This window comes from Chaetura pelagica, unplaced genomic scaffold (assembly GCF_000747805.2).
Source record: "Chaetura pelagica isolate M959 unplaced genomic scaffold, ChaPel_1.0 scaffold319, whole genome shotgun sequence".
Lineage (NCBI taxonomy): Eukaryota > Metazoa > Chordata > Aves > Apodiformes > Apodidae > Chaetura > Chaetura pelagica.
Genome location: NW_009954410.1, coordinates 58,624 through 73,997, shown reverse-complemented (window position 1 = coordinate 73,997; position 15,374 = coordinate 58,624). Strand labels below are relative to the sequence as shown.

The following is a 15,374-nucleotide window of genomic DNA, read 5'->3' as shown; positions in this document are numbered from 1 at the left end:
TTCATAGTAGCCACCTGGAACAGAGCCAAATGTAAACCTACCAGGCAAATCCAGATTCACGTTCCGTTCTCCCTGTAGTGCAATAATGCTCAGATATTCCTTGATTTGTAAAAGGTTTTGCTCTGGTTGGTGAGGATAGTTGAATCCTTGTAGTTTGGCCCCGGATTCTAACTTCCCAGCAGTTCAGGTTTGGTTCAATGGTAGTACAACCAGGATTTGGTTCACGTCCATTTCTACTGCTGAATCAACACTATTTCTCTTCCCTGTTACTGGGCCATTTGACTTGTTTCATTAAGCAGAGTGGGAATTAATCAAGAGTAGCTCTCTTTCTGATTTGAGAATATATCCCTAAAGAGAGGTATGCTTTTAAATAACAATTTGCATTTTTTCTTTCTGCTGTTGTTTGTTTATAGTTTTGTTTTGAGGATCTGGCTACGATTGGTTAGTATACATAATTCCAATAGGTTTAACTTGAGAGCTAGATGTCTTCATATATTTTTCTTTTCACAGTTTGGATGAACCTATCTTCTAGAATCAGATTTATGAAACTAATACTTGCTGTTCAGTTAGTTGTCTCAGAATGTTTTGCAATACTGGCTGGAAATTATAGTAAAATATTCTTGCCAATAAATTTATTTCTTAAAGTAGGAAACATTTTCTTAATGGATACTGTTGGACAAGAAAGAAAATACAGAGGGGATATGAGTTGAATTCTTGTCTGAATAGGAATAAAAATTAAGATCTTAGTTAAAGAATTTTCTGTATTCCCCATTTCTAGAAATCAGATATCTGATGATGACCACATGCACAGGGGAACTGCAGAAGGGCAACATCATCACCGGAAAATGACCCTGCATAAATATCCAAACAAATTATTAATTGTTTTCCAAAAATTTTACTGTCAAAATAAAAGAAGTAATTAGTTTTAATATAAATAAACCATTTTTGCCTTCTTTAATGACTTTCCAGTCTTCAGAGAAAAAGTGTTTTTAAAGAGTTGAAGATTTGTAACAAGAATTTTTGGAACTTCTCAGATTAAAAAAATACCAAAGAAACCACTTTAATTTGATCAAAAGTAGGTAATTGTCCTGAGAGCAGGTTTTTAATATTCTTATGCACTTCACTTAAAGCCACGCATCTTTTACTATGATTTAGCCTTAGAGTTGTTTCTGAGAGCCTTGTTGGAAAAATAACAAATGTTTTGACATTTTAGAATTTTCTGTTCTTTATTTTGAAAAAAAACAAGTTGATTGAAAAGATGTAGTAGTGACAAGTTTTAGTGGGGTAAAAATAAGGAAAACTTGGTAGTGCAAATTATATTTATCTGCATTTTTGCCAGCCTGAAATTTGAGGAAAAAAACCCCAAACATTTCTGCTGAGGATCTGATGTAAAAAGCTACAAGCACGTCTTCAAAACAGGGATGTACTGCAGAGAGATTCCATGTCAGAGTAGATGCTTCAGTGTTTAGTGGCAGCATTACAAGTTTCTTCTTTCATGCCAGAAATGTCCAATGTGCAAAGCTGATTCTACTGTTCAAGCCACTGCAACTAGCTTCTTAAAATTGAAATGTCTAAGATAAAGTGATAGAGGATAGCACCTGGCAAATAATAAGGTAAAGATATAAGGAGAGAGAGGCATTTGGGAAGTCTTTCCAATCACAACTTGTCATTAAAATCAGCCCTGCTGTGGAAGACCTTTTTCTCCCTTCTTGCTGTTTTACCAGCTTTGTGTGTTGCAGTGCAAACATCAAGCATTCTTTCTTTTTGCTTGCAGGGTCAGCCTTTACAACATCTGATAACCTGTCCCTCAGTTCCTGGGTATCCTCTTCAACCAGCTTTCCTGGCTTTCAGCATCCACAGTCTCTGAGTGCCCTGGGTACCAGCACTGCATCCATAGCTACGCCCATTCCTCATCCAATCCAAGGATCTCTGCCTCCGTACAGCCGCCTGGGAATGCCTCTTACACCCTCTGCTATAGCCAGCTCCATGCAAGGTAGTGGCCCCACTTTCCCTTCCTTCCACATGCCTAGGTACCACCACTATTTTCAGCAGGGTCCCTATGCAGCTATCCAGGGACTGCGTCACTCCTCCGCAGTGATGACGCCATTTGTATGACTGACAAGAGAAACACCAGGTTTTCAATGTGCAAGTTTGGCATGAAAAACATAAGGGACCTTCCTGAAAGGCCTGTGGCAGGAGCACTGAACTTTTAAGAAACCAGCTAAGAAATGAATTACGGATCTAGATTCCTCCATCGAGGGATCACAAGAAGAGAGCGTGCAGTTCACAGGTCTTTGTGTAACAGCCAAAATGGATCCCAAAGTTCCCAGGATTTTTAGTCACGTGCAGCTTGTTCCAAAGGTGCATTATACCTAGTGGAAAGAGATTATGTTTATGCAGCAATGTACAAATTAATTGTGTAGAGGTCTTTTTTCATATGCTAGAAGAATTCTGAAAGAGGCAGTACTCTTCCCATCTTCATCTCTTCTTGTGACTGATGAGCATCTAAGCAGATAAATGTATTGCTGTAACTCTGAGCATGTTTTAGGCTGTCTCAGCACACATTTGCTGGGAATGGGACAAAGTGGAGAAGGCTGCTGTGTTTTTTAAAAGACTGGTTTATATTCACCAAAAGGTAGTATTTCTTGGTTGCTACTATAATCCCAAAGAGAAAACTGTTAACAAGTCTGTCTTTCATTCTTTGTTTCTTTCACAAAACACTATTAGTTCTGAAAAAGAACTGCATTATAGGACTGTAGCAGTAATGATGTATTCTGTCCTTCAGTCTAAAAAAAGTTTGTCCTATATCCTAGGGGGAGCAACTTAACTTTCTATTAAGGTTTTGATGAAGGAAATTGTCGATTTGGGAAATTCTGTTACAGTAACTTAGAAACCCCAGATATGAAATCAATGCTTGTTTGCTGTTGTGCTTGCCACTGAAGACCTGTTCCTAGCTGCAAACGTGTACAGTCAACTGAATTTCAGGCTAGATCAGTCTATAGACTCTCTAGATCAAACTGTAATCTGTGGTCTAGTATAAGATGAGTGGCATTGGAGTTTCCTTAATCTGTGGTCTAGTATAAGATGAGTGGCATTCGAGTATCCTACTTGTTCTGATTTTCTTGGGTTTGGTTGTGGCTGTTACTATACAAGCTAGCCAGGAAAATGAAGGTTGCACCATCTCTTTTTCCATGTCCCAGTAGAATGGTGGAGTTTCCTTGGGAAAATACCAATGCAGAACTTCACATGTAATTTTCTTTTTATTCATATCTGCCTTCTTTGAGTTAGTAATTAGGGTTCTCATTCAAAGTACTGTCCACTTTTTCTAGTATGTTATGTCTGATGCACCAGAAGAACTTTAGAGGTTTAAGAAAAATTGACTTGTCTGCGGAGAGCTAGCATGAATGCTTTGCACTGCTGAAAAGAGTTCCAGTGCAATGCTGGTTTTCTGCATGGCAGGAGCTGGGATTTCACTGTAAATAAGAAGTCAACACAGAGTTTCTGTGTAGAGTTGCATCCAAGTTATAGATGATAACACACCTACTGATAAAAAATAACTAGCAGTATAATCTCATGTATTGCAATCTGTGCAAAGCTGAAACACAGAATGGAAAACAGGTTTTGTGGGGACTATTCTCTATTTTTGACCAGCATGTGTTGGTATCATATGGTAAGAAGTGGAGTGCAACAAACTGAGTCACTTATTTCCCATCTCAGGGAAATGCAAGGCAAGTCATATGCCTTTGCTTTGTCCCGCTGCCTCATCTTAAATGCTCGATCACAGAGAGCAATTGCAGTCTCCCAGGCTTTTCACAGTTTGTTGCATGACAGAATTTCCTTGGTTGGAAAAGACCTTCAAGATCATCGAGTCCACTACTTGCATCCCACAGATAAGGTGCATCTCCATGTATTTCTCAGCAGCTGAATTTAAAATCTTGTCAAATTGGCCACTTCAATCACCTCAGCTATCGGCCATATCATCCTAATTTCCCTTTACTCACTGTCGGACCTGCTCATAAAAAAATTACCTGAGGCAACTTGCAACTTCCGTGATGTGTGTGAATGAAAACAAACTTTTATTTACAGTTTCTGGGCTCAGAACTGCTACAAGGAGTTCCAAAAATGAATATAATAGGCCAAGCTCTGCAGTATTTAAATGGCTTAGAATCAGACACTGAATTTGGCTTGATGTGTCCAAATCTTAGATTTTGCTCCAGGCTATCTGAAAAGTGCATGTTGCAAGGTTGTGTATACTTATGACCCATTTTGATATAAACCCTCTATTTTTCAGGAAATTAGATGATACAGGTTAGATACAATGTAACTCTTTAAGTACAGCTAGTATTCCAGAGAAAGAAGAATTTCAAGGGAGATTTGAAAGAAAATTTTAATCCCTCTCCTTCAGTTGCTTGACCTGTTACAGTTGTATGAAGGCCCTATGAGGACATGCACTCAAGCCTGTTGGGAAATCCTATTTAGTTTATCTGTTTCCTTCTGCAGTTTCATTAACTTACCTGGATTTGCAGGGGATATGGTTAGGTCCAGAATTCAAGCCAGCAGCTTTAACGCTGATACTTCCATCAGGAAATGGTCAAGTAAGTAGACAGCTTCTACATTACTCCAGAAGTAAGTTTGCAACAGGTAGGCTAATTTAGGTTTGCTTTATAAGCCACATAAAACCTGCTTATACATTGATTTGTCCTTCCTTTGTGAAGCAAACTCAAAGAAATAAACTGTGCAACCTCTTTAACCCCATCCCAGCCCCTGTTCTGAAAGCAACAATAATTGGCATGCAAAAATGCTCCAATACTGTTTCTGGGAAAGTTCTCCAGGCTCTTCCTGGAGAATGAAACTAGATTTTGACAACAATATTTAGAAAAATATTAAATGAAAGACAAGTGCTTTTCACTACAAATAAAATATGATTCACATCTGAAAAAATATGGCAGTAGACTGTCCCTACATAAAAGCATGATAAGGCCAAATTCTCATCCAAATGCTCTGTGATGACTTTCATAATATAGATAATACAGACCTATCAGTTAAAATCCACAACTTGATTTTTCTAGTCAGATCAAGTCTCTCTCAGTGTGTTCATCCCTCCCTGTGTTGCTTTCTGGCATATACTGCTCTCCAGGCATTTTATTCCTTTGCATCAGAAACCCACTGGGTTCCCCACTAATTCCAAATCATGGGAAGATCCCAAGCAAGGGAATGAAGACAGCTTTTGAGAGCCTTCCCCAGGAGTAAGGTCACAGAATCACGGAATGCTAGGCATTGGAAGGGACCTCTGGAGATCATCTAGTCCAACCCCCCTGCCAGAGTAGGATTCCCTAGAGTAGGTTACACAGCGGGGAGGACAGGGAACTCCTTGAAAGAGTCCAGCGCAGAGCCACAAAGATGATTAAGGAAGTGGAACATCTCCCTTAAGAGGAAAGGCTGAGGGAGCTGGGTCTCTTGAGCTTGGAGGAGACTGAGGGGCGACCTCTTCAATGTTTCCAAATACATTAAGGGCGAGTGTCAGGAGGATGAACTAGGCTCTTCTCAGTGATGCCCAGTAATAGGACAACAGGCAGTGGGTGCAAGCTGGAGCACAGGAGGTTCCACATAAACATGAGGAAAACCTTTTTACTGTGAGGGTGACAGAGCACTGGAACAGGATGCTCAGAGAGGTTGTGGAGTCTCCTTCCCTGGAGACATTCAAAGCCCATGGTCAATAGGTACTTTTCACCTCCTCTTCTTTGCCCTTGCAATTCTACCTCCAAAACCTGTTGTGTAGAGTTGAGGTTGAAGGGATTAAGATCACAGAAACCGTAAAACACCCAATGAGATCCTGCCACCTCACAAGGTTTCTTCTCCCTGACCTGTCACCTTCCTGTCAGCAAGGGGCAGCATGGGAATGATTCCAGGGATAAAATTCCTGCTTTACTGAAGTTAGATGCAGATTTATTGACTGTAATGGATTCAGGATTTCATTCAACACTCTCACCAAAAAATAAAGTCTAACTGCAAGAACAGTTAATGTAGCAACAGCAACAATCTAGGACCTCTACAGAAAAGACCAAAGCCCAACTACAAATCAGATTTAGCATTGATTTCACAGTTGAAAGAAAATGAATGTAAGCTCATAATTAATTGGTGAAAGAGTAAAATTGCTTTTCCTAAAAAAAATAAGAATTATCTGTACTATTTTGACAGTAACTCAGTAATTTATTTAAGGAGTTGCTGTACTGCTGTCAAAATTGTATCACTTTCAGGACAGAACATCTGTTGCTGGTAGATGGTCTAGGAATGCTAAATACAATCTAGAGTTTATTTTCCAGTATAATTCACATTTTGTATCCCATGAGAAGTGCTCTTCACCTTTATGAGCTCTCTTGGCTGAGCAAACTGGTGCTGGTTTATATTGTTGGGGTTTTTTGTTGTTTTTTTTTAGAAGGGTGGAGAGAACCTGCCCGAATATGCTTTTCAAAGAAAATGATAAGATTATCGTCTAAAGTGTTGTAAGTACTTTTTGGTGTTTTCTGGATTACCCTTTTATCCATAGTTAGTTAAGAGCCTCAGGTCTTTACTCCAACAAAAGCATCTCAAAGGCTAACAAAGTTGACTTAGATGCATTTATCTGACTTATTTTTTTTTTTCTTCTACTACTTTTGGAGCCCTGAGAGAAGATAGACATTAAAAAATGTATTTGGCTCTGTGGTTTTCAGTATCGCTTTAGATTACCTGAAGCACAAAGTTAGAAATTCTGTGCTACCAGGTTTCAGTGGTACTCTTCTAGCTATAAACTGACAAACAAGCACAGACCAAGTGGATAAAGGCAGAGAGTTTCCAACAGAAATGCTTCTTCACGAGTTCACATACGCCGAGTTGTATGATAGCTAACATACTTGGTAGTACAATCTACAAAATGCAATTGTAAATTTTCTCCCAGAGTTTTATCCATGCAGGCTGGGACACTGGATGAGTGTGTACACATATGAAGATGTTGTTGCTTCCAACATCTAGCGAACACTAACCAGCACTTGAAAATGATCCTCTTTTAAAATAAAAACATTTGGGCTGGCAAGTCAATGATGCACGACATCCTCTTCGTGTGTGTATTATACAGAAAGGGAAATATTAATGAAAACTATTGCAAAAACTTGGGAAGCTTTCCAAAATCGTAAGTTAATATAAATTGTGCTAATTTACCCTTCAATAAGGGGTAAAAGCAACAGTGAGATCAGGGTAACACTTAGGGCTCTGGGAGGGAGTTATGGCCACAGCGCCTATACTCAGCAACAGCAGAGGGATGACATTCACTCACTGCAAGACTGATTTTGGTTTTAGTGAGATCTTATTCTCACTAACCTTTACAGAGCATTTTTGGCTGCAAGAGATGTGGTTTCTTTACTAACCACTTACTTGCTGCCCAGAGGATTTATGTATTTCTCTGTAATAAACTGTCCTTGCATATAGTATCTAGTTTATCAAATGACAACTACTTTTTCTTTATTTTATCTTTTTAAAAGAAAACTAAGCAGTGATTTAAGTAAACTCTGAAGTTACTTTTTATGATAGTTTAAGGACAAAAAATACAGTTTGCTGTATTTTACCGTTAGCACATGTAAACAATTATTTTCTTTTTCTATTGTACCTTCAGAAACAAGAGGAAAGATTTGCTTTAAAAATAAGGAAGGTAAAAAACTGGATGTAACCTCTTTAACAGAATGTACCACAGTTCTGCTGTTTGCTGTGTTGACTTTGTTGTTTATAATGCATTGCGTGAGCACATTCACCATGTACTGAAGTGTGTGTTTGTGTGTACGGGGTGGGGGTAGGGGGAAATGTTTTTATGGAAAAAGAAGTTATGAACATAAACTATGAAGCAACATCTAATGAAAAGTTTCTTTTTAAGTGCAATATATTTATTTCTGCTAGAAATATAATATCAACATTATGTAATATTTGAAGCATTAAATGTTATTTGTAAACAGCTTAAAATTATATATATATATCACAAAAATTGTACAGAAGTGCAAATGTGTGGATATTCAGTTTCTTTCATTAAAATATTGGGTGTTTTGATATATCATTCTTATCTAGCCAAATCTTTCTGCTTCTTTTGTTTTTCCTCTAACCAAGTCACTGAGTGCAGTGGAACCAGTGACGTATTTTATGTGAGTGTGCAAAATCCAGTCGGGCTGCTCATCTCCAAAAGGTGGTCTAAATCTTGGACCCATATGGAGTGAGAGTTGTACTGCAGATAAATGCAAGTGCAGTTTGCATGTAGTTAATTTTTTTTTTTCAAAATGTTTTGCAATCATATTTAGAAAAATTGTTGGGTTTTGCCACCTGAGCCTAAATATGTGGCACAAATATGGGATTCCCAAGATCCCCAAATAAATAAGCAGACACCTAGTAAATGTAGTCTAAGAAGAAAATGGAAAGAAATGAAGTCTGTTTAGTTTGGAGAAGTGAAGATTATGAGAAGATACAATGAAGTTTGCAAATATATGAAGAATATAAAGAAGCAAGGAATAAATTCTTCTCCATATCTGCTGCAGGCTTTCATTTAAGAGGATTTTATTTCTGCTTTAATAGCATATATTAAAGCAAGGGACAGTTACCTGAAACATCTAAGATGTTCAAAGTACAGGAATAGTGAAGCACAGCACTGGATTACCTAAAGAAGATAAGTAGCAATGTCTATCACTGGAAGCCTTTAAGAACAAGTGAGACATATATTAGTCAAGAATGATGTGATTAGGGCTAATCTTGCTGTGGGACAATGAAAAAATCTGTTGAGGTGCCTCCAAGCTTTCTGTAACAGCTATCCTTTAAACCAGCTTTTGCCAAAATCCTCCTGTTGCTCCAAAAGTTTTTGGTACACACCTGTAGCTCAGCTTGTCCTTAAATTGAGATCAGCTGCTGGGTCTTTTGCAGCTAGTTCCTAAGAGTCACTGGCTTACAAGGAATGTGAGAAGAGTGCAAGATCTTAATGAACAGCAGTAGCATTGCCTTAATTTGGTTTCTGTCTGTGAGCATAAGGAAGGAGTGAAGAGCCTGAGGTAATTAAAATCTCCTTTTATCTATGCTGGGTTGCAACTATGCATTCATGTATCTTTTTTACATTTGGAACATATGAAAATGAGGCTAGCTCACTGTGTTGATAAATGTATGAGATGCTTTTTGTCTCTGTATTATATTTTTATGTTGTCTTGTTAGCAAAAAGCGTATTCTCTCATGGATATTCAGTGCTGTGAAAGTCTTCTGCTTAACCTCAGGGTAGAGGGCTTTCTTGATGATATGTAAAATGAAGTGCGTGCACCAGCACTTGCCTCAATCAGAAATACTGGCTGGATGCTGATTCAAGAGGTAGTTATGCCAATAGTCTCACTGGCATAATCAGCCATGCTCGCTGTAGTTAACTTAGCACTTAAGTATTTCAGTGGTTCTGCAGCTGTAAAACTCCTTGTACTTTGTAGAATCAAGACCTTTGGGAACAAGTTACCTTGCAACAAATACCTGTATAATTGCAGCCTTTATTTGCTACTGACCAAAGAGAAACAGGGAAAACAGGAACATATGCCGCAATTTTTTGAGTGGCTTCAGGTTTCGGTGTTCTAGAGAATCTTCTGGGTTCGAGTCACGTTTTCATCAACTTCACGGGTACCTGCTTCAAAAAGTTCTGCACTCTCCTGTGATTGAAGGGATGGCCGATGAGATCAATGACTGTCCTTCAGATATGCACTCAGCTAGCTCTTTGTTTTAATTCAACCAACTGTTGCAGGGGAATAGCTTAGAAGAGCAAGATGAATTCAAGAAGGGCAAATGCTTGCAACTGAATCTGTAATTGATGATATTTGGAACAAATAACTTCCCAAAAGGTGGAGGTGATAAGTTCCTTAAACAGCTGCAGCTTTTCTCTGGGTAGATACTTAACTTCCAGTAAGTTGTCCTGAGAGATTCACAGAAGGGATGAAGTATGTAGCAAAAATATCTATGTCTTTTACTGGTGTCAGAAGGCTGTTGCTTACTCTTGCAGAAGCAATGCATTCATAGGTCTGTCACCTCCAGCCAATGCTACTATTGTGCTTTTTACTTGGATTTCTATCTTAAGGCATCTTCAAATATCTTAGAAGTAATAATATGAAATTGGAGAAATTAATGGTGTCTTTACTTGTAGTCAACACTGTGTTCCAGTCAGCTACAATCTGGATATTTGGTGTCATCAGAATCCATTCTCTTTCCTTTTGAGTTCTCAGAGCTGGAATAGTTGCGATTCTTAAACTGGTAGCCTGTACTTCAACTGGAATTGAACTGCCTTCAATCAGGAGTCTTTCTGGGGAAAATAATTCCTTTTCTGTGTGTACCTACATTTTGGTATGCTTTTATGAGGCAATGAGTCTATCAGTCTTCATTGTCGTTTTCTGATGTGAAAGCTGAGTGTGGGAGAGAGCAGGTTTATTTTGATCCCTGTCTTAAACTTATGGTTAGTATGTACTCGCTCACAAATCTATCATTATTTCTTCCTGTGCTCTCTCATGGATCGATTCCAAGGCAGCCAAAAGAAGAATTGATTTTATCTTGATGCAAATAGTTGGCTGTAAAATTTACATTGATAATATCTGAACATGTACCCAGGGCTTTGGAATGGCAGGCTTCAATTACCTTCCTCTGAATGTCATAGCTTTTAGACTTGAGACACCAGTCGTACTACTCATCTTCAATGATATTACAAATGTTAGTAGTACTCAAAGAGATTTATCAGTCTGACTTTATTTAATCATTCCATTTTCAGTTAACATAGTCACCCCAAACAGTGCATTTCCAGAGGATGATTAGATTGTTTCAGATGGTTGAAGACTTTGGCCTTCTTTGCTCCTTCATTTTACAGTGCACTAGGAACCTCGTGCTGTTTTGTACGAACCTATAAAAGTCTAACACTTGTGCCCCTGATTTCCTTTACAAGGCTTTAAGCATTTTTCAGTTGTTGTTAAATGAATTACTATGTTCCATATAGCCTGCCTAGCACTTAAGACAACCTGGCAGTTTGCAGTAGTTCTGGACAGACAACTACTTGTGTTTTCAGTCACAGAAAATGTTCTCCCTTCCTCCATGCCTGATGGGCAAAAAGACTAACAAGGAATATTATAGACTGAGATTTCAAAGGCATTATGGATGTAGATGCACAGTTCCCACTAATCTGAGCAAGCATCATCCTTCTAAGTCCTGTTTTGAAAGTCTCAGCTATAGCGTTTGCTATTTGGAAAGGTTTATGGTTTTCTTTAGAGATGAGCCCAAACGTTTCGTCATCCCTTCATGAAAAATTATTTTAAAACTTCTTTTGCTCCATGCCGTAATAGAATGCCTTTGTTCTCCTGTTCTTTCAACCTTGGCCAAATTGTTAAGAGAACACATGGATACTTCCTTTTCATTTGCTACCTCAATAATATGAGCATATGATCTAAGTTGCATGTATTAGCTCTTTTTGCTTGTTTGTGGCGTTTGGGACATGCCTGCTTTTGTGCATCCTCTTCCTGGAACCTTAGTTCTCCTTATGCTTTGGAGAAGAATTGTCTGTATACCTATCTTAAAGGCAGACCTGCCATCCTGACAATACAGGCAAAACTGAATGTTACTGCCAGAAATAATAGGGATGGGCTAGAGCTGTCTTGCCACAAAAGAAACTGGGAGAAGTCAGAATGTAAAATTACATGGAGGAGCAAAGGATAAGCACACTCTCACTGCAGCCAGCAAGCAGTGCCTCCAGCCCTGCTCCTGAGCAGCTGCTGCTGCCACCATGCATGTTTGAGTTCCCCTCACAGCAAAAGCAATTAATTTTGCTCTTCAGGGCTTTAGTATAGACAGCAAAGCAGGCAGCAGGTTTGGGACTGGTCTGTCCCCACCTTGTCTGCAAATATAAACACAGAGACTATTTGATGTCAAGGAAGTGCCTTGTAAGCTCGTGCTTGGAGCTGCTGCGCCTAGAGCTACTCGAGGCTGTGGGTTCCCCTGGGGATCTAGGAGCCTGAAAACTAAGATGTGCAATGTTCAGGTCTCTCTCATACCTATAAAAAAAACCCACTTACGACTTAAAATATTTTTAACATTTGTATTATTCTGGCAATGTGAATCCACAATGCAGCTGTGATGAGATGGACAATTTCACCAGAATGAACACACTGAAAAACTAGAAAGACATAAATAGCAACTGTCCGGATGCTACAGTAGAAATAAATTGGAAGCTGATCATAAGATCCAAGTGGGTATTTAGAGTTGGTGTAAATAGAAATACCAAATTAAGCAAATAACATGTAATTTTGAGATGAACTGCTCTATGAGCCAAGCATAAGCCTTTGCACTGACTATGCACTGTATGATAACAGGAGACTGGGGGAGACATTTTAAAACCTAAAATCACATGAGAAATTGCAAACCACAAGAAAGAGTATTTTACTGAAAGTCACACGTGCAATAAAAAAAAAACTGCAGTACAGTTAATGACAAGTTTAGCTTAGGAAGAAGGTTTTCATGATCGTGTAACCTGAAGGAAAACCAGAACATGCATTCAAATTTCAGCTATATGAGATCCCAACTGAAGAAAATGCTAAAAATCACCCATTTAAGCATGCCTAAGCACAGGAAAAATGAATGCTTAATTTATTTTTTTGTTAGAACATGCTGCTAAATCCCTATTTACTGCTTTGGTTCTGGAGTATGTCCACACAGCTTGCATGGCAGGGGCTAAACCAGTTACTCAAACACACAAAGACAACAAATGGGATGACAATGGATTTCTGCTTTATCTGTGATTCATGACTAGGGCTGAGCATGCATCCAGATGGAGAAATTATTCAGAGAAGACGAAAAGGACCCCAGAAAAGGAAACAGAGAACTGTATATCATCTTCATTTAAATAATGAAAGCCATAAGAATTAAAAAGTGCACCAAGCTGTTGGAATAAAATTGAGAAAAGAAACAGAGCTCTGCAAAATTTCCCCCACCAATTGAGTATGATATAAATAATCTTAAAACGAACAATGACCTCATTTTTGTTTCGCTCCACACTTCCCTGATGTTGAATTAACAAATGCCTTAAAATAGATTTCTCCATGAGATGTTCCTTTGAAATGTAGCACTTGTAAGAAGCATTTCAAGCTAGTGAGGAAATAATAAGTAAAAAAAAATATAAAAAAAATGCAAGTCTTTGCAAAAATGTTCTGTGATGGTCTGTGTTCTGCTAGCAAAGAAAGCCACGATTCTGCAACATGATGAAGTTGAGGCTTAAACCTGTTTCTATGTGCTGTGTATCTCTGTGACGGAAAGGACTGTAGCAGAGATCTTGTTCATGAAACACATGTGGTTTCAGCTGTTTTTAAGGGATTTCCTCACTTATACCTAGAAGACATAAGAAAGCAGTTGTTTTTACTTTGCTCTGCCCACCCTCACATGTATTCAATATCCAGATGCAGAGCAGGAAGGTACAAGACTCATTATAAACTTGAATACGGGATAGCTGCGATCCCCATAACCGGATTTTAAAAACTCAAACCACTTTATTTAAGCATTAAGGCACCCTTCCCCACCACTGACCTGCAAGAGACCCTATGATTTTTATTTTGTAATTTTATTGTGACTCTCATGGTGTTCCACTATTTTTCTAAAAAACATGGCAATGAGAAACAACGTAATGAGAACCCCAGCTTCCGTATTAAAAAAAAAGAAAAAAGTAAAAAAAAACCTGGGAGGAAATAGTTGAAATAAACCTGCTCTGAAATTGACAATAATATCTAAATCACCCTTATGATTCGTGTTAGGTTGTAAATTTATCTTCTTTTTTTTTAATATTTGGGACTGGAAAAAGCAGAATAACATTTGCTGTTGTTGCTATGCCAGCAAATTAATTTATTTCTAATATAATTTATTCCAGTTACATAACAAAAATAAATAATGACAGCAAAGTGACTTTTCTTTACTGTCACCCTTTATGCAGCTCCATTTGGGAATCTAAAATAATGGGCTTGTGAATGCTTAGATTTTTTTCTTTTTTTTGGCTGATGAACTTAAAAATTAGGGGAAATTAATTCAGAATTTACTGAAAATGCAGAAATCAAATTGGGAGGAATATGAAGGGCCAATTTAAAGAAGCACAAGAAGAACCACACGTTTAAGGTAAAATGTGCAATGTTGTATTCACCAAAAATATTTGACAGTGTCCTCAGGACAGCTGCCACTCTTCCTTATTTACATCAGTTTCAAAATGAAACACTGAAATGCTTTATCACCTATCAAAATAACTTTTATTTTAACTTGTGATATAATTTCCTCTTTTTATTTACGGCTGAAAATAATTTGGTCTGAATTAGAAACTAATTTCAGTTTCAAGGAACCAGACCTTTCTTTTTACAAATTCACTCACCAGTGCATTTCTTGGCCATGTGGGGTTCCTAATTCACACTCCCTCATTTGAGTATCTAATCTTTACACTATTACACACTGCCATTCCATCATACTTTCTGCCAGTCGCCAAAAAACACCCAAAAAACCCCAACCAAACAAACAAAAAACCAAGAAAAAAAATCCCACGCTAACATAAAATCGTAGCCCTGTCTTCCGTCAAGGCCGAGACAATACAAAATTTCACACCCCTTCCCTTTCTTGTACCTCAGGCTGCTGTGATAAAAAAGTTAGATCCTCCTTTGCACGTGGAAGATGAGTGCTTTAAGGGCCACTGCTGCTTCCCTGCTGCCCAAAGTGCCACCTGCACTGTGGCGTGATGACTGCTGGAGGATGGAGGTGTCCTGCAGGGCTGGGCGGCTGCAGCCCCACTGTTGTGGTGAGAAAGAGTCAGACACACAATACTCATAGAGTTATGGTGAATGCTCCATTTTATTGTTAGGTACATCAGTATATATAGGTTTATTACAAAGATCATTACGTCTTCAATATGCTAACTGATTGGTTAGTAATTACTTATTGCTCATGCGTTATGCCGAGCTATAACTTTGATACTTTAGGCGCTGTAGTAAGTTACTATTTGGATACTTCTTCTGCTAAACCTGCATCTTGTTGAATATGGTCTTCTTTGTGGCATCAGCATCTCTAACTGGTCCTGCCTCAGTTCCTTCTTTGTATTCTGCTGTTACAAAGTTCCTTTAACCTGATACTACAGTGTCCTTTTCTCCTGTTTCTTGCTCGTACAGCTCTTCTGTTCCCTGCACGAACAGCTCTAGTATTTTTCCATGTCCATTGCTGTACAGAAATTCATCCACACCCCACCTTTCGTCCACCAGCCTCCCTTCACAGGTAGCGAGGCGGTTCCCCCTGGCACGCTCGGCAGCTCGGAGGGGCCAGCAGCTCGGGGGGGGCCGGCCCCGGGCGCGGCC

At 38.7% G+C, this 15,374-nt stretch overlaps 1 protein-coding gene across 1 annotated transcript in view; it reads left to right on the top strand.

Moving 5' to 3' along the window:
• Window positions 1–2,115, top strand: part of TBX20 (T-box 20) — a 34,399-nt gene extending 32,284 nt beyond the window's left edge. Inside the window, exon 8 of the mRNA XM_010004360.1 lies at window positions 1,775–2,115. Coding sequence (XP_010002662.1) covers window positions 1,775–2,115 — 341 coding nt within the window. The remainder of the gene's footprint in view (window positions 1–1,774) is intronic.
• The last annotated feature ends 13,259 nt before the right edge of the window (window positions 2,116–15,374 follow it).